The sequence below is a fragment of the Corythoichthys intestinalis genome, chromosome 11, assembly GCF_030265065.1.
Source record: "Corythoichthys intestinalis isolate RoL2023-P3 chromosome 11, ASM3026506v1, whole genome shotgun sequence".
Taxonomy (NCBI): Eukaryota; Metazoa; Chordata; class Actinopteri; order Syngnathiformes; family Syngnathidae; genus Corythoichthys; species Corythoichthys intestinalis.
Genome location: NC_080405.1, coordinates 33,353,458 through 33,380,561, shown reverse-complemented (window position 1 = coordinate 33,380,561; position 27,104 = coordinate 33,353,458). Strand labels below are relative to the sequence as shown.

The 27,104-nt window shown below is 39.7% G+C and overlaps 1 protein-coding gene across 3 annotated transcripts; it reads right to left on the bottom strand.

Annotated features, from left to right (window-relative positions):
• Window positions 1-210: 210 nt before the first annotated feature.
• Window positions 211-26,985, bottom strand: mtus1a (microtubule associated tumor suppressor 1a). 3 transcript variants are annotated; one of them, XM_057850657.1, is made up of 16 exons: window positions 26,948-26,985; window positions 26,788-26,869; window positions 22,154-23,656; window positions 21,795-22,044; window positions 21,123-21,344; window positions 16,568-16,660; window positions 15,985-16,098; window positions 12,673-12,881; window positions 7,732-7,798; window positions 4,594-4,808; window positions 4,341-4,446; window positions 3,999-4,072; window positions 3,824-3,916; window positions 1,609-1,722; window positions 1,412-1,509; window positions 211-1,191 (listed from the first exon to the last, which is right to left on the bottom strand). In XM_057850657.1, the coding sequence occupies exons 3-16, from the start codon at window positions 23,654-23,656 to the stop codon at window positions 1,008-1,010; spliced, it is 3,342 nt and encodes a 1,113-aa protein (XP_057706640.1). In that variant the 5' UTR covers window positions 26,788-26,869; window positions 26,948-26,985; the 3' UTR covers window positions 211-1,007. The 3 variants fall into 3 exon arrangements, with proteins under 3 accessions (XP_057706640.1, XP_057706641.1, XP_057706642.1); XM_057850658.1 differs by lacking the exons at window positions 15,985-16,098; window positions 16,568-16,660; window positions 21,123-21,344; ... (2 more) ...; window positions 26,788-26,869; window positions 26,948-26,985 and adding an exon at window positions 15,192-15,449; XM_057850659.1 differs by lacking the exons at window positions 15,985-16,098; window positions 16,568-16,660; window positions 21,123-21,344; ... (2 more) ...; window positions 26,788-26,869; window positions 26,948-26,985 and adding an exon at window positions 15,192-15,449 and having other exon boundaries at window positions 12,673-12,878.
• Between the last annotated feature and the right edge of the window lie 119 nt (window positions 26,986-27,104).

Genomic DNA, 27,104 nt, shown 5'->3' with positions numbered 1-27,104 from the left:
AAAAATTTACAGTGAATCACGAGTGACAAATTACACCAAATACCTAAATTGATCTTTTTCAGTAATAACAGTATATCAAAAGAACAAACTGATATACGATATTTCATAGAGCATGTTAACAAGTTTATTTATCTCCAACAGTGTTAATACAGTATATCAAATACCCACAAAAAAATAAATAAGTGAAAATAGTGCCCCCCCCCCCCCACTCCCACTCTAATCATGCTAAACAACGCCAAAGAACATGACCTTCCATTTTAAGTGCTTGTGTGCTTCATTTTTACAAACCCCTGGCAAAAATGATTGAATTACCTGTGGCGGAGTATGTTCATGCAGTTCAATTTTGTAGAAAAAAAACATCACAGACATGACAAAAACTAAAGTCATTTTGAATGGCAACTATCTGGCTTTAAGAAACACTAAAAGAAACCCAGAAAAAAAAGTAGTTAGTAACAGTTACCTTATTAGACTAATTTGAACGAAAAAAAAATCGAATCCCGAAAAAAAAAAAAAAAAAAAAAAACAAACAAAAAAACAAAAACAACAACAAAAGAACACTTAACACACCAGTACTTTTTAGCACCACCTATGGATTTTGCAACAGCTCACAGTCAGAGGCACGGACTTAATGAATGACAAACTGCATTCTTTATCAATCTGGCTTCAACTTCCTTAGATTGCTTTTGCCAGATTGGATTGGTTGCAGGCTGGAGCCTTGTAATGGAAATCTTTTTTTTTTAAATTTCTTTTAGTTTGTAAGCCAGAAAATTGCCAGTTGAAATACTAGTAATAATACTAGTTTTGTGCCATGTCCGTTCTACATTTTTTCACTACAAAATCAAAGAACTGCATGAACATCCTCAGAGACTGTTGATTTCATAGTTTTTGCCCGCGGTTGTAGTCTGTCTTCTGTCTCGTTCATATCCAATCACCCCCATAGGCTTATGGGTCATCAGGGTGACTTTAAATGACAAATTTGTTTGCTTCCTGGAAGCAGGGAGCAATTGTTATCTGGGGTTGAGCGGGAAGACTGAGCAGGTGTCGGAGCTATGAGACAACTTCTGGGGACTTCCCGCTTCGCCGTTGTGGAGTTTCCAAAGCAACTCTTCAATCTCCATTGACAAACGCTTGTTAACATTTGACTCCTTCTGGAGGGATTCCTGCAGCATGGTATTCTCTGTAGACCACTGCCTGCAAGCCACAAACATAGCATCTTAGACACTTGCCAATCAAAAGTTCATGTTTATACAGAACCACAGTTTATGTTTGGGACTTTCATGTGTTATGGATAAGCTAGTGAAAAAAATCCAACTGTAGCTTTTCCAAGAGTCAGCATTCAAGTTTAAATGATTGTATAAGAATTACGTTCAAGTCTCACTGGCATAACAAACTACAGATTCAGGTCATGTACCTTGAGAGAGCAGCATATCTTTCCATGCGAGCCTTAAGGTCCTCATTCTCCTGCTGGACTTTCTTAAGGCTCTCATCTAACTTCACATTTTTCTCAAGCTATAAAAAAACAAAACAAAGTGCACAGTGTAAAGTTTGAGGCCAACACACATTTAATCCTCAAATAATATGCAATCCTTTGTCTTGGATCCATCTTACCAGTTTGTCAATTTCTATCATCATCGTTTTCTGTTCGTGGATTTGTTTGTTTTTTATATCCAGTACGACCTTCAGGCTTTCCAACTCCTGCTCCAGATACACAGTATGAGAGTCCTACAGACAAACAAAACAATTCTCCAGGACCTTAAGAAGGACTCTCCCAGAACACACAATAACAGTTAATGACATTCATGCAATCATACTTCAAAAAATAAAATGAAGCAAGGCCCATTATAAGCGTTGTTGGAGGAGTTGTGTGTACAAAGTCAAGAGTACTTAACTGCAACCCATCAAACACTTGAGAATTAACTAGAAAATTCAGAACTGTGGCCTATACTATGAACAGAGTTCAACCTCCCCAGAAGTAATCCAGTTTACCAGCGTTAACCGGAGTTGACAAAACCTGGTTATCTAGTTTGTGGTCAATCGGTGCCACGACGCTGATTATGAGGTTGACTAGTCGAACCTATGTCAACCCAGACAGAGTTACTGCGCGTTCACATAAAAGGGGGCGGAGACAAGAGTCAAACACAACTTGTGACGATGGCACGGGCACCTTTCTTCAGAGGAGGAATGCGCGATAATCATGCAGAGCTATGAGGAATCAAAATCTATCCTCACCGCGAAATCCAACACCGCTTCGCCGAGTAGAGCGTGACGAGTCTGTTGGCAGCGAATTTACAGATAGTGTGATTTGTGAATGCGTCATTATGCCGGTTTACTTATGTCCATGAAGAGAAATAAAGCCTGCTGTCAGGACAATAAAATAAGATTTGGTAGGTTAACTGTAAGAAATAATTTATTGCGCATCACCACATGAAGCAGGATGATTGTATGTTTAGTCCCATTGACTGTATGAATACGTATATGTCTTTTTTTTAGTTTGGGCCTAAAAAAAATCCAGCCCGACCCGGCCCGAGGCCCATCAATTAACTTGATTTGCAGGCCCGACCCCCCCCCGAAATTTTATGTTATATTTTTGAGGATTCTGGAAAAGGAAATGCGGGGGTTCCAAGCGTTGTTGCGTAAATTAAAGCCTGTCTTTTGTAACGAATTCTCACAGTTAAACAAGACTAAGATGCATATTCAATAAACATTTATATCTTTTATATTTGTGCGTCTGTCCTATCAGTGGATTTGACATTTTAATCTCTTCGAGTTGGCAGAAAAAAAAACGCAAGTTCTCAATGTTTAAATAGTCTACATATTTTTATGATTATTATAAATGCATTTACACGAAATAACGCTGGAAAAGTTTGTTAAATATATTTCTTGTATGAGAGCAAATCTCCACATTCGTTTACATTCAGGATTCAACAATCAATTTGAAGCCTTTTGATAACCCACTCCTATCATTTTCCGAATCACACTGCATACAGTGTTCCTACTCAGATATTCAGCATCACCGATGGAATACATATATTGTTCGCTGGTAAAATAACGCAAGGACAGGCACACAATCTGCGCGGTTGTTAGAGGCCTGACTTCGGCGGGTTACATTAGTGGTGTCCGCCTCGATCAGCTGGCACAGGTAACGAATTCCCTCAGCTGAAAATCTATATCTTTCATGAAGAACATCTTCTGGGTACACCAGCGGATTCTGGCGGTCTCCAAAAACCTGCGCCCTCCGAAGAGAGCCCACCACAATCCGCGCGCCAATGTCGTATGGGTCGTCCAGGTACGCTGTCATTGTCAGGAGCACACGTCCGCGGAGGAGTGTTTAATCGGAATCCTGGGGTTAAGCAAGATCCATCTCTGAGACGACCAGGTTTGACGTGTGGCGTGTGTTGCCATGGCAACACTCCCGAGTTCCAACATATCCACCCCTCGTAGTCCCGGTTAGCGGGCAGGATAGGCTGCACGTGATGAAGTTACTCTCGAAGTTACCCTGCTAAACCAGAAAACCGGCTTCGTAGTATAGGCCACTGGAGAACAATGAAACTTGTTGATCTATGATGGGGAAGGCAACTTATTATTTTGGCCATCTAACGATATGTCCACTTTCCGTTTTGTGCATTGGCTACGAGTGTCAATTACAATGGTGGGTGCGGGGTTGAATTTTCCCTAGTTACATGGATGACAATGCTACATGGGCTCTGATTTGATATTGATCAAGAAAGGCAGTCTAGCTAAGCGAGAGAAAAAAAAATTAAAGTTTTTATTAGAGTTGATAAAAGGTCAGAATATAGGTCTTTGGGTGTGATTTAGTTCCTACTTGTACAACAAAAAAGACCAGTACCGGACTCTCAGCTAGGTTTTGTTTCTTCATCAGGTCAGCATTTTCCTGAGCCAGCACTTGAACCTGTGCCTGAAGAAAAAAAGGGAGACTTTCTTTAATGCATGACATGGGTACAGATTATTTACATTGAAAGAAAAAGTGTCCAACTCACCTTGAGTGCGTCATCAGCTTTCTTGAAACTTTCATAAGAAGACTCCAGCTGCTGAGTGAAGCTTTTCCTGAGCTCTGAACAAGTAATGATATCAGAAAAAAATAGGGTCATTCCCCAAGCTATAGGAAATAGGCTCAATGTACATTTAATGCAGTGGTTCTCAAAGTGTGATAAAAGCTTGACTAAGTTAATACTAGTATACGTTTTCAGACAACCCCCGCCCACACCCGAAAACAAACAAATCCCTACTAGATTCAACTGTAAATATATTGTTCAAGAGATATGAAAAGGCATTGAGGGACAAATAAAAATTCTTTTCAAATTATTTTTTTTCCCACTCACCTTCCATTGACTGATCATGTTGTTGTTGGACAGATTGCATCTGTTCTTCATGGCTGTGCTGCAATTCCATTTTAATGGTGTCCTGACTAACTTGGAGTTGGTCGATCTTTTAGAAAAACATGGGGAAACAGTCCAATTATCTGTACATTCCTAATAATTACGTACTAAAAACTGATTTACTACTTATAATACATAGTGTTTGCTTACATATATGAGTACTAACGGATCAACATAATGGGTGCAGGAGGCAAACCTGCTTCTGTAGTACAGCTTTGCTCTCGTCTGCCTCCTTCTGGTAGATGAACTGAAGCTTGTAAAACTCAGCCTGGTAGAAGAGCTGCAGTTTCTGCTCCATCTCTTCCATGTCCTTCTGGTACTGCTCCTGCATTCTCTGCATTGCACTGTCCAGAGCATCTTGCAAGTCCTGCTTTTCTTTTTCCAGACGTTGGGATGAATTCACTGAGCTCACTACAAAATAAATGCATTTATTTCACTGGCTTTTGTTATCCACGATGTTCTGTGAGGTTATGGAGTTTTGCCTTTTGTTAGGAAAAGCAGAAAAATGTGCTGTGAATAAAACAAAATTTCAAGTAGGCCTATATGTCACATTTTACTGTCAACTTGGCAAAGTTACTGCAGTTGCATAATTTGTTGCTGAAAAATTAGACCATGGGTAAAAGTTTTCAGATAGCCCCGTTACTTCGTTATTTTTGGTCTTTTGAACATTGTGTAAAGAGAGGCTGTTGCCTTGCCTCTAACATTTAGTCTCACTCAATCTCATTTGCATATCTTCAAAACATTCGTCTCAACAGTAATTTATAGAGCAGTGTTTCCTAACCAGGGGAAGGGGTACTTGAGCACATTGCACAGGGCACGTGGAAAAATTAAGAATTTATTTCCAAGATAATAAAATAAACATTCTTAGTCATTTCATAAGTCCGTCAATAAAAGGGTATGTGTGCGCTATGACTTGTTTTCCTGGGGAGACAACAACCTGTGGCACAGACATACCAAACTCAAACAGCGGGGAACCTGTTTACCTTGGGTAAAGATGTATAAATGGATGAAACGTCCAGTTGCTGTGGATCCAGGTGGGGGGAAAAAAGAGTCCGCCGACAAACGCAAGAACGATTCCAAACCTAAACTAAGGCAGTATAGTGAAAGATATATTTTAGATGGATTCACTTCGACATCTGCGGACCCACCGCAGCCTCACAGCTACCTTTGCTACAGTATTATTTCTTATATTTATCATTTTTAATGCCTTGAAGGCAACCTAATTTTGATTTGAGTTAAATAAGAAGATAATGACCAACTATTAATTGTTCAGTTTAAGATGAAATAAAATGACTTGTTGAATATTCAGTTGTGTTATGTTCTACTTGTGGAAATTGATGGACACGTATGAGTGAGGGGGTACTCATGGTACGCCAAAAAGGCTCAAGGGGTACACAAGACAAAAGAGGTTGGGAACCACTGGTTTAGAGTGACTAAATCCAGATTCTTCGTCATCGAAGACAATTTAGTCATTTTTATACTATATTGATGCCCAAGAGTCTGATCATTTCAAATGTGTTAAGGAATTATGCTGCAGTGGAATAAAACGTGACTGCGTCACCTTCCTCGCAGTGGAATAAGCATAGCAGATCCAAGAACAGAGGCAAAGCCAATACTGGAACCAGCTATCAGGCTCTGGCACGTAGAGGCCAACAAACTGCATTCCTCAAGCATGTGCAACTGTGATCTGGTCATATGAGTCGTTCGTCCAATTCTGCCCCTCGAAACAAACACCATTTGGCTCAAATGGTGAATGTACATCTATTTTCTACCACTACTATAGTTAGATGTTCTGGCAACAAACACAGTAGAGGCAATATCCAGCATAATTAGGCATGAGTGGCACTGACAGTATCACATTACAGGATGAAGACACCAATGGATTGTTTTAGGGGTAATGTAAAGCCTGCAGAAAAAAGTGACCATGAGCACTTTCCAATATGTGTTGCTATAGTCATGTAACAAAGTCAACTTGAGGTCAGGACAGACCATTCGACTAAAGAATGTGTTAGAACAGTGCTCAGTTTTTAATAGCAGTCATGTGTAAGTCCCGAGGCACTTATTACAAGGTGTGTGTTCTCAGAACACAGAAAACTGGAAGAATAACTCAAATCATTTGGAGGGACTTGTTTCATCAGATGAGTCAAGTCAGTGGACATAACTGCTTAAACATGTTTGCCTTTTTGGAGTTGCGCAATATATTGTAAACCTGAATCCGTAGTAATTGCAATTACCAGTCAAAATGTAAATGAATGAACTGCTGTAATACCACACCAGAGAGAATCATCCACACAATCAGATCTATTTTTCCACAACAATACTAATTTCAGAGGCTCTTTAATAGTCATCTTCTGATGTAACAAGCAATAAAACATTGGGAATGTGAGTTTTTCAGGAAAATAGCTGAGAATAGTGACAATTTTTCCATAAAACAATTTACAACACTGTGAGTATATCATCAAAAAGCCTGTTTTAGAGGCTGTGTGACATTGCAAATTGTTTTAAGAAACTTTGCTTTGTTTGGAAGGAGGGCCCATGTTCTGTTCCAAATTCAAATGAAGACTCAAACATGTCGTTTGAAGCAAGCAAACAAAAAGGAAGAAAGGAGTAGCTGACTGCTTTAAAGATAAAGACCATTATCAAATATGAAATTTGGGGAACAAGAACTGTGTGATACAAGAAAAGACAATTGAATGTGTGAAACCTATAGACAGATTGTCTACGCCGATATTGGGAAATTTGATGTACATATATCAGTGTTTTTTTTTTTTTTTTTTAAAACCCCACCAGACAATATTAAGAAAAAATGTTTAAAAATTGGTTATTTCGGCTCCGAGGCAGCCACGCCTTTCTCCTACACTAATATATACCCTGTCCTCTGATTGGTTAAATGGTAAATGGAGTTACACTTGTATTGCGCCTTTCCTTTTTAAAGCCCTCCAGGAACTTCACACTATATCTACGTAGCTACTGGTCACGCAGCACCAGGAGCAACGTGGGGTTTAGTGTCTTACTCAAGCATACTTAGATGAAGTCATCACGGCTTTTTTTTCTGTGGAAACATTTCAAAGAGCTATTTATTTAACCTTTTATAAGATGTTTCAGAGTCTAGAAAATTCCGGCATTTTGGAACTATTATTTTCTATTTGTGTGATTCAATAAACATTTCAATGAAGTTCAGTGTTTGCATTATTCAATTTCTTTACGCCAATTTTTACACTTTTACTGCAGATGAAAATCGGCTCCAAAAGTCAGTTATGGACCCTTCTAACTACTAATAATAATTGGTATCGGTCCTGAAAAGCCCATATCGGTCGATCTCTAGATAACTTACCCAGCTCTCCTCGTAGGTTGACCAACTCCTGGGAGAGTTCTCTGCACTGCCCTGCTTCTTCATCACGCTGCAAAGTTGAAACTGATTAAACACATTCAAAACATCTGAACATAATGTTTAATAATTGCAATATGTTATCAGAGTATAGTACCCCCCCCCCCCCCAGATATATATATATTTGCAGACTAAAATAAACAGGATTAAGGGGAGGAGTGTTCAAAGTAAAAAATTCATATTCCATTCCAATTCAGTGTTAGCTAAAGATTATTTTGCTGGCACTTTTCCTTTACCTCCACCCACCTGACTTGTGAAGCAGCACAGCACTTAATTTCAAAGAAAAAATTAAAACCAAACATTACTTTCCCACTATATAATCAAACATGCACAAATTCCTTTCGTTTGCTTCTAAAACCAGCACCTACGACTTAGCAGTAAAAAGGTACCTGTATTCCAGCACAGGGAGCTTTAAGGCACACTCTGCTGCCTGAACAGCCCATCATATGCCTTTGATGCCTGGGTGCCCTGCTCCCCTAATGGGGTTTGGACACATCGAGTTCGCCAGGACAAAAACAGGCCCAGGTGGGGATACCACCTCCATTTACATCCTCCTGTAATAAGTTGCTTGTCAAGCTGAGCTAACTTGCTGCTAAGTGAACTGCTGTATTAAAAATACACAAAAAGGGGCAGGCTTCCAAAGGAAGAAGAGGCTCCTCCCTACTGAGGTGAGGTCACTTAAAGACGGCACATGCAGCAGTCGCAATAGAGCCACTGGATCATTTGTAAAGATGATTGAGCAGACCTTAAGATGCGCCGTGACCTTCCCAGCGGGACACAGCAGCGACTTCATTACTAACATCCCCCAATCTCATCCAAGGCAGCATTAAATCATCCATTAAACCTCCACACCACTCCCTCTGTGGACCTCATGCTCACAATTCCACTGTTGCACAAACACTCGCACATGTATATGTATACTATCTTCCTACAGTGACATATCAGGTGTCCATTTTCATTTTTTGGCAACTACTGTACCTGTAATTTGATTCAGTCAATAATGATCTGCCGCATGTGGACCAATATTAACTAGTCCAAGGAATTAGTTTTTCAAGCCTAATTGCTAAACGTTTCACACTGAGTAAGTATAAATACTGAGAAATTATTTTATAATTAAATATACTATACAGAAAGTAATTTTGGAACATTTTGGTGTGGTGTGCCGCGAGATTTTTTCCAACGTAAAAACGTCCCGTGACTCAGAAAAGGTTGAAAAACACTGCTCTAGTCATCCTATCTTGATCTGTCGTCACAATCAGAGCTGCGAATGTAGGCAATTTCTAGCCAATAACAGATAAGGGGGGCGGGCTGAGTAGACGGCCATTGTGTACTACGATTGGATAGGGATTGCTCCGGTTACAGAAATGGCGATTGAGCGGCTCCTCCGTTGCTAATTCAAATTGGAATGGACATCCGTGTTTTTTTCAAGAAACTAAAGACAAACTCAAGCCATGACAAAGACGCGGCCGAAAGTCAACATGAAGGGATAGCGCTGCCACCTCCTGCAGTTTCACTGACTGACACTATCATCAGAAAATATAACGGGTAAAAACGCCACTGTTACGGCTAAATTTACATTGAAGAAGTGTGCCCCCCCAAAAAATGTAATGCCCCCCCCTGTAATTTCTTTCTGCAGCCAGGTCTGATTAGAAATAAGTTCTAGAACATCCCAATGGATGATATTTTTCCCCCCAGGGAGCCTGATAAAATAACAGTGCCAAAGTTCATCTGCTGCAAACAAATGCATGGTTACAGAAGCTTCTTTTCCATTCTTTTGGATTTTGAACAGAGTGCATTTTTGATCTTTGTCTTACCAACCTCAACTACCCACATGAACACCCCCCCCCCCCCCCACACACACACACACTTGTTTGTCAAACTACTAATTTTAGAGTTATTGAAAAAGACCATTATAAAACTAGACTTTAATTTTGAAGATTTTCTGTGCAATTTCTCTATTGGTCATGATTATGTCCCCAGTCACTTGCAAAGAACATCTCCGGTGTACATATAACACAAGGAATACAAGTTCTGAGTAAATATTTCAAATAAAGTAACCATCTGAAATATATTTTGAGAGTTAAAACTGAAGCAGATATAGACAAGCTATTTACGTATGGCTGCTCGTTTAACAGCCAATTGTCTATTGCAATATCATGCCACTCAAACAGAAGATAAGAAACAATGTGCAGTGCTGGCTAAGTGGTATGGCCACTGGCCATAAGCTCATTTTACCTTATCAAGTCGACAGCTGGGGCATTTTCACACTATGACATTAAGAGCCATCTATTATTGTGCTACGAGTTTCCACTGTGTACAACTAGAACACAAAACCGGTCTTATTATAATCGTCTTACACTCCTCAATAAAAATAATTTTATAACTTTAAATATTTTGCAACTACGTCATATACTCCTGTGCATTTCACATACGGCAAATGCCATCATGTTACATTTATTGATGTGATAAATTTCACAACCCTGCCAAGCACGACAGACTATGCAGCGATCCGATCAAAAGCATCACGCAAGCATATTGTAAGTAGGCCTGAACGATATTGGAAAAAACTATTGTCGCGATTTTTTTTAGGTTTGCAATATATTGCGATATTATATTGCGATATTAAAAAAAAAAAGATCTATCTTTTTTAAAGAAATTTTCACTAAATGACTTGAATAGGTGTTTGGAAATACTTTACATAACACACCGTGACCACAGTGTATTCATATAATACCGTTTAATTTGTTAATGATGAAGATTTCTGTATGAAGGTATCCAGGAAGTCATGTCTGCACAAAATAGATCATTTATTGAATACAATATTTTACACTTCAACAGCAGCAAATACATTAAATGATAAATAAAAGAGCAGGTGCATTAGTCCCCTTAGTTTTTGACAAAATATAACAAATAAAAACTTCTGTAAAATAACAACAAAGTTGTCAACATATTTGAACAAAAATATTAAATATGACAAATAAAAGAGTTGTTCACAAACTATAACAATAAATAAAAACCTCAGTAAAACAACAAAGTTGTCAACATATTTGAACAAAAATATTAAATATGACAAAAGAGTTCACAAACTATAACAATACATAAAAACCTCAGTTAAACAACAAAGTTGTCAACATATTTGAACTTAAATATTAAATCTGACTAATTAAAGTGCAAGTGCATTAGTCCCCTGAGTTGTTTACACAAAATATAACAATATAAAACTGCAAAACGGCAACAAAGTTGTAAAAATATTTCAACAAAAATATTAAGTATCAAAACTTTATGTGCAGCTGTACTATATATAGTTATTTGAAAAATACGGTTTACAATAAATTTAAATATAAAAGAAACAAACTCAATTGAACTTGTAAATAATTGAACTGAATAACTGCAAATAACTGTGATGAATAACAGAACCATTTTAACTCCCAAATTTCCTGCCTTCCTGATAGCTGTCACATTAAAAGAAGAAAAGACATTCCTTCAGCTGTGTTATGTATTTGTCTGCATATCGTCCACCTTCCTTGCTCAGCAATTCTCAACTGGGTCTCATAGGTTTTTGGCCAAGACTATTAGTTTATCCACTATAGCAGGCTTGAGACAATAACGTTGGCACGTAACAATGTTCCCACCTGTGCTAAAAAGCCTCTGATGGGGAGCTCGTAGCAGGAATGCAGAGATACCTGCGTTTTAAATGGTCCCACATGTTTGACAGATTACTTCTTGTTGAGGCAACCATGGCGAGGCACTGTCGACAGGGCTGTTTTTTGTCCCTTATAGTCTTGTTCTTGCCAAAATACTTCCAAAACTCCTTTTGGATACAGTCTTCCTTGCTCCTCCAACGTGTTGATTGCTTGCTTTCACTTTGAGAACGGGCCCTCCTCCCTCCGCTCTGCTGTTCGGCCCCTCCTCCCTCCACTCCGCTGTTGCAGGGGGAGGGGGAGGAGCCGATGACTTGCTGGAGAGAAAGAGAAGCTGTGCGCTTTTTTTCCCCTCTCCTTCCTCAAAACAAACGTTTGTGGATTAAAAAAAATGAAATTAAAAAACTATCGCACGTCCTTGCGATGGGACTATTGCACATGCGCACATCGCGATGGCGATGTTTAAACGATATATCGTTCAGGCCTAATTGTAAGCTTCTTTGTTTTGAGGACTAAATAACAAACACAACTGCAACACAGTCACAAAGGCTCATCCTACCATCAACAAAACAGATGGGTCAGTGGTCACCAACTTGTAGACCGTGGTACTGGTCTGTACCCAGCCCTGGCGAACAGTCGAAGTAATGAGTCAAAGATTCAATGTGATCAGCCACCTCTATTAACACCACAGTCACGGTAGTAGTTCAGTGGACAGCAAAACACACAGACCAAATATATGAGTCAAGCCATCCCAAATTATTGTGTAGTTAAAAAAGCAGAACTTGATATTTCAAGTTAAAAATGTAGATGAAATATGTTAAGTTTTAATGGAAAATGAACAAATGCATAGAAAAAAAAAATACCGGTAAGCAGAACTTTGTGTGTGTATGTGTGTGTATATAGTATTAAGGTAATCAAAGTGGGATTCAAACCTGGTCTCCTCAATGACAGTGCAATGCAATAACTTGGCTGTAGCCAGCAGTCTTTTGACAGAATCAACTTTTTACATGTGGTTGTGTCGATTTATAATCTCCATCACAACTTTTTCGAAGTTTTATATTTTATAGTATACGTGATCTTTTCGGCCAATGAAGTCTGTATCATCTACTCAGTTCCATTAAATTTTCTGCTATCACAAAACACCAGCGTCAGATGCTGTCAAGCATCTTAAAGAAATGTTCTTAAACTGCAACTACCTTTGTATTTTATAAATGGAACAAAAATTATCCCAAAAGAATGACCCTACCTCAGCTAGTGTTTGCTGCAGGACAATAGCAACAGCTTCAAATCTGCAGTTAGAGGCTGCAAGAAGTTTTCCAAGATTTTGTATCCTCTGGTCATTTCTGTCATTCTCAGGGAGACAGGGTGGCACCACATCTGGAGCTCCATGATTCTGTTTGGAAGGGGATGATGGCAGTTGTTGCCAGGAAGAGGTCTTGGGCTTGTTCTTGTCTACTGCAAAAGAAAATGCATCAAGAGTCATGACACAACTCATAATCATCATCAATCCTTCCATAAGACCAGTACTGTATGTTGTCTGACAACACCCTTAGCCCCACGCAGTCTTTATGTAGCAAGCTTCCCCTGTTAAGTTGTGACTGGTTCTGCAGTCCACAAATGTTCCTTTCAGTCATAAGGACTGACAATTCCCAGTGCTGCTTCACAGATAGCACAGCCATAAAAATGGATGCCCTGAATGCAATTAGTTTTCCATTTCCTAATCCAATCGAGAACAGCGTGGACCTAGTCAACAAGGGCAGCCCATCTAGCTTGTGCAGTCTGGATTTAGATCAGTTTTATGATGAAATCACATACAAGCCCAAGTACACACAAACTAAAAGACGATACGGAATAAAAGAACTTGGTTTACAACTTTAAACCTTAATAAAAAAGACAAGCAGTGAACATACATCAATAAGAGCAGGCATTAACAAAAATAATTAACACAGTTAATTGCCTTTTTAGCACATTGAAAGTAGAGGCACACACGTCAGTGCTAAAACTTAAAACTTTTTTTTTTTTTTTTTTTAAAGAAGTGTTAAAGTCAGTTGTTGAAAACATTGAAGGGATATCAAATGTGAAACCAAAGCCTATAACTTTGGATGACCAAGACTTAGTCATCCATTCTCTTTACTTCCCTTTACTGCGGTTACAGGTGTGCAGCAGATTGCTGAACGAAAGGGCAAGCAGCATAGTACTGCTAGTACAGCCTAATTGGTAGGGATGAACCAGCTCTTCTCAGCAACAGAGTTGATTTGAATGAGGTTGCCCTCTGGTGTCTGAACATGCACCATGCCTCTTAAACATTAAGTATTCAACGTGAATTGATTGGAAGACAGAAGGGTCCAGCTGAGGCCTGTAGTACTTTACTTCCACGCCCCCTGCTTTCAACGAGTAATCAGATCAAGCTTCATCAGCCCCCTTCCACGCCCCCAGCTTTAAACGACCTTAACCCCTTTTCTACATCATAGGATGCGGAAGGCACCAAAAAGTCGCGTGGAATGTGGGTACTGCGGGCCGTAGCTGGACCTACTTGTTGGAACATAACGGTGATTCAAAGTTACTTAGTTGGAACAATGAATTATTCAAACTATTAACACATGTCTAAAACGTTGCCTCATTTTTCCATATAATTTTGTATCGGAGAAGAGCTGCACAGCTCTCCGCTTCACTGAAACAAGATCATTAACATAACACGGCTGCCTATTAAAATTCCACTTCTTGTGAGCCACTCCATGGGTTAACATTAGGCCTGCCTATTTGCACTGGAAATCTAAAAGTATATGTGTTGAGAGTTCTGGACAGATCTTTTCAAACACACCTCGGTGGGGCTGTCGGATATATTTGTCCTGGCCAGCCAGTTTTCAATTATTTTTTTCCTTAATGTATTTATCTTGGGTGATTATTGATTTCTATTTGTTCTCAGGTTGTGTCTCATCTCGTGTTTCTTAAGAGAGTAAAATAACCTGTAAAAGGAGAACATCGACATTTTCTTCAATACGTAATCTAAAGAATCTTTTGTTTTTGTTGGCCTGTAAAGGAGATATCACAGCATAGAACTGGTCATGACTTGCGATTCATTACATTACAATCAGTTACTTTGAGCTGTTAACACAATGAAAAAAATTCACTTACATTACACGGGACACTATAAATGTAGTCCAATAACAACAACAACACCATATTTGTGTAACTTGTATCAACATTAAATTAGTGCCATTAGTAATATTATTATTGCATTATTATAAAATACTATGTTTTAGAATTAATAGCTACAGAGAATAGAATAGCAAACTTTGAAAAATAGCAATGAACACATTCTACTTTAAAATAAGTTTCACACCATAGGCTATTGCTCTGAAGTCACTCTGGAGCTCAACAGAAGCCAAAAATAACCTTTGTTTATATCAGGACTGAAACAGGATATGTAACTAGGTTTCCCCCATGTGGGCAATATAAAACACTAATTTCTCTCTCTGCGGATTAATATATTACATATACTAGTATATATAACAAACACATGGACACAAAATATAATCTAATGAAGGAATTCTTATATTTCAATCTTGCTAGTACTGCCCTGGATGAAATTAAATTAACTGCTGCAGTGAAATGAAAGACTAATCTCATACTTAACCGGCAAGTAAACAGTCGTACTAAACATAGAACCTGAAAGTTCCCAACACAAGTTAATACCAACCATAGCAAACTAACTTACAAGAAGCTATAAAGCCAATAAGAATATAACAAAATTAACCGACTAACCTGCTTGGAAAACCAATGTGTTTTTCCAGCATCCTGACAACAGATGAATGTTTCGAATTAAGCCTTTTGCTGTGAGACGCACGTGGATGTTTGAAGGAGAGAGCTTTGGAGACCATAACATCTCTTAGAAATCAAGGTAGAATGCTACCATATACATACATTAGGTAAGGGGGGGAAAATGTTTTCTAGAAACCCACGACAATTCGGCTATGCAAGAGTTGCCCAAAAACGTCAGTTAGTTCATTGAGACAGAAAAAGAAGAAGGCACCCAGGTCATCATGGTGTAGCTTCCACGTAGGACATTCAGCTATATTCCATGGACCTTGAAAATATTAATTCTAGTAAAAACAGTCTTCAGTCATTAGCCAAACACAAGCAAGACTTCACTTGATAGAGGAACTATAATAGAGGGGTAGGATGCAATGGTTTGAAAGTTGTGGTTTATAGACTGGTGATGGGAGGAGCAAGCAGCAATAAGGCAGCCAATGAGGAATTCTCTAGCCCTCCTTCTTAGTGTGCCTGTACTTCATTACTCCCTACTTAAGAAGTGAGATGAGCACAGATGAGCCAGGTCCCAGCAAGGTTATACATTTAAGCAGAGCTGCTGACACAGCGGTCCTTGGTAATGCCTGTGCAGGTCAGTGTCGCACAACATCTCAATGTAAACAGTGTTGTATCACTTATATACTGTATATAATTTTTTTACTAAAATCATGGTGGGTAATTGTCAGAAATTTACACCAAGAAGAGGAATTCTCAATGCAATGAACTCCATTTAAGACAAACTTCTTACCTGGCTTAATTGGTGTTAAAGGAGCACGTCTGGATGACTGCGTTCTTTTTAAAGAAACCTGAGTAGGAGCTCCTTTGTTGGTTTTTGTAGATGTTGGGCTTCTCGTGGGTACAACTGTGAAGGAGAAAGTTTTTTATTTTGTATTTTTATAGAGAAGAAGGCATTTTTAGATCTGTTTAAAAGTTAATTATTCAATACAAATTCCTGAAAATATCTAGAATAGGTTATGCGGTACTTGGAGGTCACATTTATTTATATTGTCCCAAATCACAACAACACACAACAGCTATACAGGCCTACAAATGACAAAAAATTACAACATCTGCTGATCTAAAACCCCATAAGGGCAAGTGAAACCCCAAAACTCAATCTGGAGAAAAAGAAAACTTGAGATGGGCTTGCAAATGGGGACTCTCTTTCAGGATGATCAGGTTATAGTGGATACCGAGTGGGAAACGTTCGTCACAGTGCTTTACATTAGTATCAAAAAGAGCAATATGTCAAAGAATCTGCGTTGAGGCATTTAGCTAGGAAAGTAAGGACACTGTCACTGATGTGTTTGCGTCTGCCAGTGTGATCTTACTTGATCCAGCCCCTCTTCCTTGGGTTGGTGTGAATCTTGCTTTGATTAAAACTGTCTTCTTAACAGGAGTTTGATTAGGCGCAGCTACACCAACTGTTCGGCAAGCAGGCAAGTAATTCAAGTATGAGAAACTGCATCAAGATAAATACAAAAAGCAACATTACCTGCCCTAACAGGAGTTCACTTATATCTATGCAATAATTCCATTTGATATTGTACTCACTTCTCCAATGTATTCTATAATGGGCCATATCATATGATATGCAATCTTTTTTTTTTTTTTGCACTTTTTTCCAGTAATGAGCAATCTCATGGATTATTTTGTTCAGTTACGTCATCAAAACTAGTTGCGTTTCAAGGTTTCAATGCACATATGATTGCCCTGATACTCTTGAATATACAAATGTAAAAATTCAAGTACAGTTTCCACTCACTTGTGGACAGAGGCAAGTGTTTATTGGCTGGGAAAAAATCTGTAATAATATGAAAAGTGATTTTATAAAAGTACCGTAATTTCTGGACTACAAGCCGCTACTTTTTTCCCCTCATTTTGGATCCTGCGGCGTGTGCAATGATGGGCCAATTTGTGCATTTTTCTGACGGCCGCCCGGGGCGCTCGAGCATGGAATGTGGGAGTCAGACACGTGGAATAATAGTGTCGAGGAAGACGCTTGTTTGCACGATGGTTTAACTTTGTACGCAGTGCATGAATAGAGGTGGCAGACCCTCGTCTTTGTGCATGAGTAGAATTGGCAGATCTGCATCATGGAGAACGCAAGAAGAAAATTAAATTGGCCATCTGAGTTGTATGGAAAGTTTTGACGACTCGCGGCGAGAGATCGTTTGCAAAGACTCGACTCATGTGAAGAGCAGCTATTGCACATGTACCACGGGGGAGCCTTGCAGCGTGAAAGAAGTCCGCCATCACCAACGGGTTTCGAGGGGCCAGTCTACTACGTGCCGAAGAGGACAGCACGGGCTCAGGAGTGCATTTGCCTCATTATGGGCGACATTGAAGGCGACGGCGAAGGAGAGACTGAGTAGGTGCGTGGCGAAGTGTATCTGAGAGTCTTCATATCAGACACTGAGGGTGAAGACTTCCATGGTTTGAGTGCACAGAAGGAAGATGAAGATTGCTAACAAAGACTTATGTTTTTAATAGGGCTGTCAAAATTATTGCGTTAACGGGCGGTAATTAATTTTTTAAATTAATCACATTAAAATATTTGACGCAATTAACACACATGTCCCGCTCAGACAGTATTCTGCCTTTTGGTAAGTTTTACAGCAAGGCTTTTTGTGCTGTCTAACAGCGAACTCTTGTGGTCGCTTTGCGACATGATTTATTGTTTTCTTGCCTGTTCAATCTGGCTGCACGACGTCTTGGGCGGACGTCTACGTTGTAATGGTGTGCTTATATGATCCTTGGACAAGTATGTAAGTATGGTTGTTGTAAAGAATGTACATATTATGTTAGTTAGCGAAATGTTATATTTTTTGTATGAGACGCTTTTTGTTTATGTTTAGTGAACCTGTATAGCGTGCTAAGCTAACATTGTTGCTAATGCAATGCTTGTGTACTTTTTTTGTAGTTTTACGACAGTCTAAAGAGGACAATGGTTTGAGGCCATTTTATTAATAAATCAGATGAAAAAGGAAGAAGTCTGATTATTAAGGCGTCGTTCACTAGCTGTCTAGCTTTGGAAAAAGTAGACGCTTCGGAGTGAGGACAGCATAGACAGATTTAAATGACAGTAGAGTGAAATGCCCACTATAGTCCTTTTGTACCGTATGTTGAATGTATATATCCATCTTGTGTCTTATCTTTCCATTCCAACAATTTATTTTACAGAATATATGTATAATTTACAGAAAAATATGGCATATTTTATAGATCAGGCATGAAAATGGGTCAAGGGTTAAAAAGGTGAGAAGGGTGTGGAGGAAATATGTTCCAGTACACTGTATTGTACACCCCAACAAAATATTGAGCTCTGTCGACCCACACTGTGTTTCAGCAGGGCCATGCAGAGACCGGTGGAGGGGTGGGTGCTCGTAGATCAAAAGGGGCACATGAACAAGTATTTAATACACCTTAAAACAACATAACTTCAATTTTAACCAGCTTTAGATAATAATTGGCTGCGACTGTGACATACTTTAATTGGGAGGGGGCAACAGTGAATAGAAATCAAAACTGTCATCAACACTTTCTGGCTGTGACTCAGTCAGTCTGCCTCTTTTCTTCCTTCAACCTCTGCATCAAAACTTCCTTCCTCAACTTGTTCATCTGAGAACAAACCACATCAGATGGTCACTGAGCCACCAACAGCACAGTTTTCTTAAAACTATTATTTCATTATTATCCATACTTAACAACTCTAGCACCTAATGATTAATAAAACAATGACATAAAAATCTTATAGAAAAATAACATTGTAATTGTGTTTCTAATTGGATTTAATACCCAACTATCCTTGCAAACTTGTTCTTACCAGGTCTGCTATTCACCCAGCTGATGAGGTATCCACTGCCTTTAGCAGCCTCATCTAACTCCTTTTTTTATCCCTCAATCTCCCTTCCCTACGACGCATGTCTATGTAATGAAATATAAATATTTAAAAAAACAAACAGACTCCCCGGTGGCTTTTAGTTTTAAAGCTTTCTTAATTTCTTTCTCACTCAATAACGATGGAGTTAGATTTGTGTTTTTATTATTCAATCAAAAAACAAAGTTACTTCTATCAAAAACAAAGTTGCATCAATCAAAATACAGTATATACTTTTAATCCCCAAAAGTAGCTTCAATAAAAAAAAAAATGTTTTTGATTGCAATAATAAATTTGAGACAAAAAAAGCATTTGAAAACTATTTTTCTTGATTGAAACAAATTTTTCCATTTAAGTAATGTTTTGCGTTTGGGCCACATTTTGGCTAGGACATTTGTGTCTTTATTATTCAATCAAATAAGTTAGGGCGCTACTTCGCGGTTTTCACTTATTGCGGCGGGTTCTGGTCCCCATTAACCGCGAAAAATGAGGGATCCCTGTATTTCTGAAAAGCTTTAAGAAGCAGGACTCATTCCCACCACTCGTCGGGCCGCTGTTGTGCCGACACCGGCCGTCAGCTCAAATCCAAGCCGAAAATAACGCGTCTCCGGCGGACGACGGGAGCGATGTGAGGCGCCCCCTCCATCCGAGAGAATGCCGCTTAATTTGACTCAACAGTGTGTTTCTTCGTTTATATTACCGCTAAATACACAAGCTTGACGCCAATTTAACGGGAGCTATTTTTTTTCATGGGAGATTTGGCTAGCTCTGGCAGTGTTCAACGCAAGCTGCAACGAATGGCAGTAACTTTTTTATATCGCAAAACGTGAAAACGTTTGAAACCATTACTCACCAAATTCAATCTGCTGACAAATACAGGCAAGTGTGTATGCTGCGCTCTGGTCTGCCCCGATGTGGATGAGGCCTGCTTTTTGTTTTCGCTGCTTTGCAATGCAACCGAAGGCTCTCCGAGCACTCCATGCACACGCGTAAGGAGTGCGCGCGTTTGGAATAATGGAACGCAGCTTGGGCCGATGATTGGTTCTCGTCAGCGAAGCATCTAGAAGGATTTGCTGACTGTGTTCTTAAGTGCTCAGCTTACGTACTAAGTTAATCACATGATGATAATAATAATAATTAAATAAAACCTCCCGACCCCCCCCCCCTCCTCCCAAAAAGAATTTCTCCTCGGATCTACGCAATTCACGTAGGTCGCCCTTTTTGACTTCAAAACGGCGAATTTCGCCGAAAGGTGAGAGATTTTCATGCCTGATAGATGGTTTGAATTGCGATTAATTACGATTGATTAATTTTTAAGCTGTAATTAACTCGATTAAAAATTTAAATCATTTGACAGCCCTAGTTTTTAATAACCAGCCCAATTTGTGCTGTACCGCCGTGTTGATGCTATTTAACTTCCGTGCCGCTGCTATATAACTGCCGTGTTTGCTGGTGCTGTTTGGAACGAAAAGTTAAGGTGTGTTATTAAAATTTTGAAAACTATTTCTTTGTCAGTATCTCATGTTACTAAGTGGGCACACTCTGCTTATAGCCAGGAGAGGCTTATGTATGTACAAAATGGTTTTTCCTTTAAAAATGTTCTGGATGAGACCTCTAATCAGGGGTGCCCAATAGTCCAGAAATTATGGTATTTGAAAAACCTGATGAGGGCTCATTGACAATTTCAACACTATTACATTTTTTTTTTTTTTTAATTAGTTTTTGATGAGTGCATGTTAATCTAGTGGCTCGATGGTCAAGTGATGCAATGCGCACATTGATGCAAGAGAATAAAGTGGCCTTAAGCCTCAGCATCTTGGCAAATGAAGACCCTTTAAATCAAAGGGAGATTTTTTTGCTGGGGATTTTCAGTCTTGTGGGCAAGTCTAAGTGGGTCACTATCAAGGCCTCTTTAATCAAGTGTTCAACTCAAACTTGACCTCATCCTTGAAAAACAATCAGCAGAGCCTCATTTCATACTATATTAACCAATGAAGAAACCCTACCTCCTCTAAGTGAAGCCCTGATTGGCTGATCTTGTGTACTTGCTGCACCTTCACTGTGAATGCGTCCACCGTTTCCACTCCTGGATAACACCAGGATCTTGCGAGGTAGTTTAGATGGTGGCGTAGCTCTAGGGCCCCAAAAAGGTTGGGATACATTCTGTGGTTGCTTGACACTTGTTGCTAAAGCCGATTCGCTTGCTGGCCGATTTCGCTGCCTTCCTGCTATGAAATGTAGTGGCGAAACTATGGTTAGGATGGATACACAGCACATGGCGTAGCATTACAAAGAACTAAGATTTAAAACATCAACATAAGTTTGCATAATTTACCGTAATTATGGTTTGCAAATCTTTGGTATGATGCTACTTCTTAAGCCCCCTCACCCCTACCAAGTTTTTGTACAAACACCCAAAAGAAGCTTCCTAAAACAAAACCAGAGGAAGACTCGTCCTAGAATTGCCCTTAAAATGACGAACAATAACAAGCTTGGAGGCAGTTTAGAAAGAGGAAAGGACAAAAACACTGGGGATTGCACATGGCTGCCACTTGTTGAATACAAAGGGTCAACCCCTAATGGAAAAGCTGCAAAATCATCAAGATACAGCAAGGTCACAATCAAGTCAATAGTAAATTCATTCATACGACTGAAATGTACTTGAAATGCACTTTCACCTGCAGTGCCATTCTGGTTAGAAGGTGGTGTTCCAACACCTCTCGACACCCTGTTGTCAGCCCCCAAATTCATTCTTGGTCGCTGCCTGATGGGCTGAGTAGCAGTCCTAGGACTTCCAACGGAAGTTTGAGCAAGAAATCGTCCTTGTGGTTTGTTTGGGAATGTCTGTTGTGGGGTTCTGCAGTTTTCCAAAGAGGCTGTTCCTTTCTTGTCAGATACTGCCTGCAAAGACTGTTTTAAGATTCTCAGCTTTTGGACATTTATGTTGTAATTAATAAATCAGTCGTATGCAAAAATTTTAACATCGCCACATCTTAGCACTAACAGTACTTTTAAAACATAAGTGATTTCTACTTACCACTAGGCCGATCTTAGTGACCTCTCTTGGGTCCTCACTCTCCAAAGAGAGTTTACTCTGGGAAGAGTTTTTTGTGGTTGTTAGTTTTGTTTGTTTCTCATGTCTTGGAATATTAACAGCAGTTGAAAAAGTAGGAATTGTTTTCCTTTCCTTGGGTGGCCGTGGCGAGGAAAGCAAACATTCTGTTGAACACCGAGGCTGTGTCTTGCCCTGACGCAGAACTGAAAGTGACTTGACCTCAATTTTGTTTGCTGCAGTCTTCTTTGGAGTTTGTTTCTGATCTTTTTGGACACTCTTATCAGTGGGGGGTTCAAGAAATGAGGAGCAGAAAGTTTGGTTGCCAGCACCCTGAGCTGGTGAGCCTGTTGCTTGGCATGGAGTGGTTTGCTCAGTCTCTGTGCTGGTTTTACTGCACTGTGGTATAAGAGGAGATTTAATTCCTGCAGTGAAAATGCATACCAATGGCGTACCACTTGGATTTACCAGTCTCTGAGCTTTGTTTTCCTTTTTATTAGTCACAGACAGAAAAGCACTGCTATTCCTTACTTTACTTGGACTAATCATTTTAGCTCCTCGAACACGTTCTACGCATTTACTATGGGCATTTGTTTGTTGTTCTTTATGCTTTGAAGAGGATGCTGACACAATTTTGTCATTCGCAGTTCTTGTCACAACTTTAGATACTGCGTTCCTCAATTCAGACTTGGAACAATTCATCTCTATTTTACTATTTTTTGGGGCATATTGAGAGGGTCCCACTACACAATTTTTAGATAGAGTGGCAGAGGTTTTCTGTTGTTTTTTAGGGAAAAATATTGGGCTGCATGCATTTTCAGTCCGAGAAGATTTTAAGTGAGGAAGCATTTTTTCTCCAGCGTTTAGTACTGGTGTGGAAGTCAGATCCATGTCCCGTATAGTTGACACCACAGGTTCAAAGTCAATACATTTTTCCTGTGTGAAAGTGCCATGGACATACACAGATGGTTCTGAATTAACACTTGCCAATGATTTATGAGCTGGTGATTCTTCGCATAAAATAGTCATCTGAAGACAACTCTGATTTTCAAATGGCCCGATCACAGGAGACGTAGTCATCATCAAATTGTCTCCCTCATTGGGGAGCTCACGGTTGTCAGGCAGTGTGAAAGTCTTGCCAAGGCATGGATGCCCCAAATTCTCCGTATTTTTTTCACATACATCTGGCAGGGTGTGTGCGGACAATATGTTGGATACATTACGCAATGATGCATACTCTGCAGATGGTGAGATGGATGAATCATCAAGGGATGCCAACAACGGTCCTTCTTGGCATTGGCAGTCAGGCAAACAAAAAGTGTTGGTTACATTCTTTTCACCAGAGCTCATGGAGAAGCCATTTTTCTCAGTTGAGCCTCTCTGAGAGGTTTCATATGAACCCAGCTGGTTTTCTGCTGCAGAGTTGAGCAATGTGATAATATTGTTGCTTCCACAAATCCATCCTGTGTGCTGATCCTCCATTGACATCTGTAAATGGGGAGGAAAAAAAACATGCTGGTAAAAACTTTTGACTACGCTTACTTTACAAGAATGGCTGTAAAATAATACAGCTCTCCGAGTCCGAAATCCAGTGGAAACCGTAGGCAGGTCCAAACTCCAAATTAATGCAGTTTTTGCATCATAAAGGGAAACTAACTTTGCCAGACATTTATTTGCAATGTTCATGAATAGTATTCTACACTGGAGAAGCCTGGAAAACAAAAATATTGGTACAATTAGCCAAGTGGTCATCCGTTGATTATTAAGCTACTGTTGGTTCAAGATGAAGGGAGGAACACATGCCCAAGCACTTCAATTCTGTTCTTCATCAAGCCAAGATATGAGGGCAGGTAGGGATGAGAAAGAATGCAGAAGATGGAAAAGGATAAAATCACTTAGGCGAGCCCATATTGAAAAAGCCAATAGAAAAAGACTTGCAAAGACACGCTTGCAGTTTCAAAACAGTTGGCTTGCACTTATCAATGACCATTGTAAAAGGAGCTGGATGAACAAATTATTCATGACTTTTCAACAGAAGTATAATTTTACTTGGAGCATAGGCGTAACTTTACTTAAAAAACATACTGTATATACTGATATATTTGTGTCTTTCAGGCTTAAATGTAATTCATTTGCTGTACACTACATTTGTAAATTAAAATATTAAAAATACCGTCTGATGAATAGGAACCATGTTTTGAATGCGTATTTCCAGTTTAATGATCAATAAAGCAACATGATAAGCAAAGCTATATAACTGTCGGGCATACGGCTGAAGAAATCTGCAGAATAAGTAATTTTATTATGTGATTACTTTAATACACATTACTCAAGAATCCCACAGAAAATAAAATCCCAACCAACACATACAAGCACCCAGCATGGGACCTTCCAATAGTATAACACTTTGTACATACATTATGGTATCACTGGCAGTAAAATCAAATGTCACGAACCACGCAACCTTGCTGAAATAAATTAAGGGTTGCTATTGCTCCACCCAAAAAATACAACTGAGCAACAAGTAGACTCACTTATAGCAGCCGACCAGACACCGTTCCCCACTCGTGTTCAGTCAACTGTGGAAACCTAATGTTACATTTTGAGTCGAGGAGCCCCTATGCACTAGTTTTGTCCTCTTTGATTGTCCGTTTGTCCAAGATGACATCTGCATTTATCAAATTGGCAAGTACTGCCCAGATCCAAGTCAACCAAGAAGTGAACATATAACTACATCCCTGCTGATCCCAGTGCAAGAGGGAGTGGCCACAGACATCTAGGCTTAGATGGTTATTCATTGTTGCTAAGCAGCCAAAGTCTCTTTTATGAGGGAATGGATCAGGCAGCTTTATAGCAACGGATAAGCAAAAAAGGGATTGGAATGCAATTTCACAGAAGAAAGCTGCTCAATTCAAAATACAAACTAGCAGTCTTTTTTTTTTTTTTTTAAAGTAAACTTATTTTCTTCTCTGCTTAAGATCTAAAATAATAGGGTTTTAAGTGGGGATTGTAGTATTTTAACAGATGGGCTGTTGGCAGGACAATATTTCTGAAAAATCTGAATAGCGCAACATCACAAAAGAATTAAATCATGAACTTCCACTGTCGATGATAAAAATCTAATTCATTTGAAATGGGAGGGCTTGGTGGGCCGTTGGGGGTCCTGTGGTGTGCTGTGCCGGTTGGGGGGCTGCGGCTGTGGATCGGGTGTGGGCGGTTCACCCTGAAGGCTGTTTGATGGGTGCGCGGGTGGCCCGGGGGACCGCCCTGGATCTCTGGGGGGTGACGATGGCCCCATTGCTGTGCTGCGGGAGGAGGGATGGGCTGCGCTGGCTCCTCCTCCCTGGGCTGACTGGGTCAGGGCCATGGCGCTGGGGTGGCGCCCACGCGGCGTCTCAGCCCGTCTGCGTGGCTGTCGTGTGTTTAATGGGGCTCACAAACTGCTAGATGTGATAGGGCGTGCTTGGATGGGGGGGGGGGGCTCTGTGCCAGGATTGGCGATGGGGCAGCGTAGGGTCGATTGCCCGCGGGCTTACACTCATAAGGGATTCAAACGATTACTGGTTTCTAGATCACAGATGATTTGTGTACATTCCACCCTCCTAATCACTTATCTTAAAGACCCCCCCCCCCCTTTCCCTGGTCAACTGACCCCCCCACATGGTGTCAACCAGAAATATATCTAAATGACGATAGCACCAACATATTCATATTTAGTGTAGGCGTTCAATGTATTTTTTGTTGTTCTTCGTATTTTTCTTTTCTTCCCCAATAACCCCTTCCTGTTAGCTACTTTGTCCTAATAAATGAGGTATGTTGAATGATCACAATTGGAGTATGTCATACTCCAATGTGAAACATTAAACCTGTTCAGACCAAACGGACACAGACTTCAATTCTCCGTGTCAAACAGCTAACAGGACAGGGTTAAAAAGAAATGAATAAATTACAAAAAAAAAAAAAAAAAAAGAAATGGGAGGGTTTGGCGGTGTAGTGACCACAAATTCCCAGTTAAAGTGAATTGGACGTGTATAGCCATCAATGGCAGCCAATGAATTAATTATCATACTTGGCTTTTGGTATTGACACCAGGGATGCTACAGAGTGATTAGAGTATGGGAATCCTGTCAAACGATATTTTCAATTACATCCACGTTAATTTAAAATCACCCGTTTTCAGCAGATTGCCAGGCATACATTATGAACAGATCATCATCCATACAAGTGGCTCCTATAAATAAATCGGGATTATAGCATAATAGGATGCCCAAAGCCTACATGGTAAATGTTTTTTCCATACTTTGAGCTAAGGTGCCACTGCTACTTCCAGCAGGCTTTCATTAAATATCTGACTATATTTAGAGGCTACAAAATAGCAAGGACAAAAAATTTGTTATGTCGATTTCGTAAAACTCTACAACAGCCATTAGACCATTAAGGAAACTGGTTGACGGCACACACGCTGCAGCATTAAATCAATGCCCTCAAGTGCCTGTACAAATCAAATTTTAAAACAAGTAACAAAGGCATGAACCTGGCGTTCTAGAGTTTCTATGTTGGTGTGTGACTACTTAAAGTCATACCGTACCGAAAAAAAAAGCATGAGCAAAAGTGTGTACCTGTGACAGGGAGCGCTCACAAACACGAACACACCATTGCGCACCCTTAAGATAATTTTTGGAGCGTTCTTCTTCCCCCCTCCTATTTCCGACACGTGGTACCAATCATATTTAAACATTTGCCATAGGTGTGACACTTATTTTTTTCTTAGTTCTTTACCATCGATGAAACCACAGCTATGTCCTTTCCTGGGCCATGTCCACACGTAGCAGGTTTTTTTTTTTTTTTTTTTTTTTAAAACAAGGATTCTGCCATAATACGTCGGGGGAAAATAATTGCGTCCACATCTGCACGTTTGTGTAGAAAAAAAAAAAAC

What these genes read in the sequence shown, in the direction of transcription:
- mtus1a (XM_057850657.1), bottom strand. Translation starts at nt 23,656, where the DNA reads ATGTCAATGGAGGATCAGCACACAGGATGGATTTGTGGAAGCAACAAT. An exon ending in ACATGATCAGTCAATGGAAG is followed by an intron (nt 4,073 to 4,340) that starts GTGAGTGGGAAA and finishes TTACTTGTTCAG; the next exon opens with AGCTCAGGAAAAGCTTCACT. An exon ending in AAGCTGATGACGCACTCAAG is followed by an intron (nt 3,917 to 3,998) that starts GTGAGTTGGACA and finishes TTTTTTCTTCAG; the next exon opens with GCACAGGTTCAAGTGCTGGC.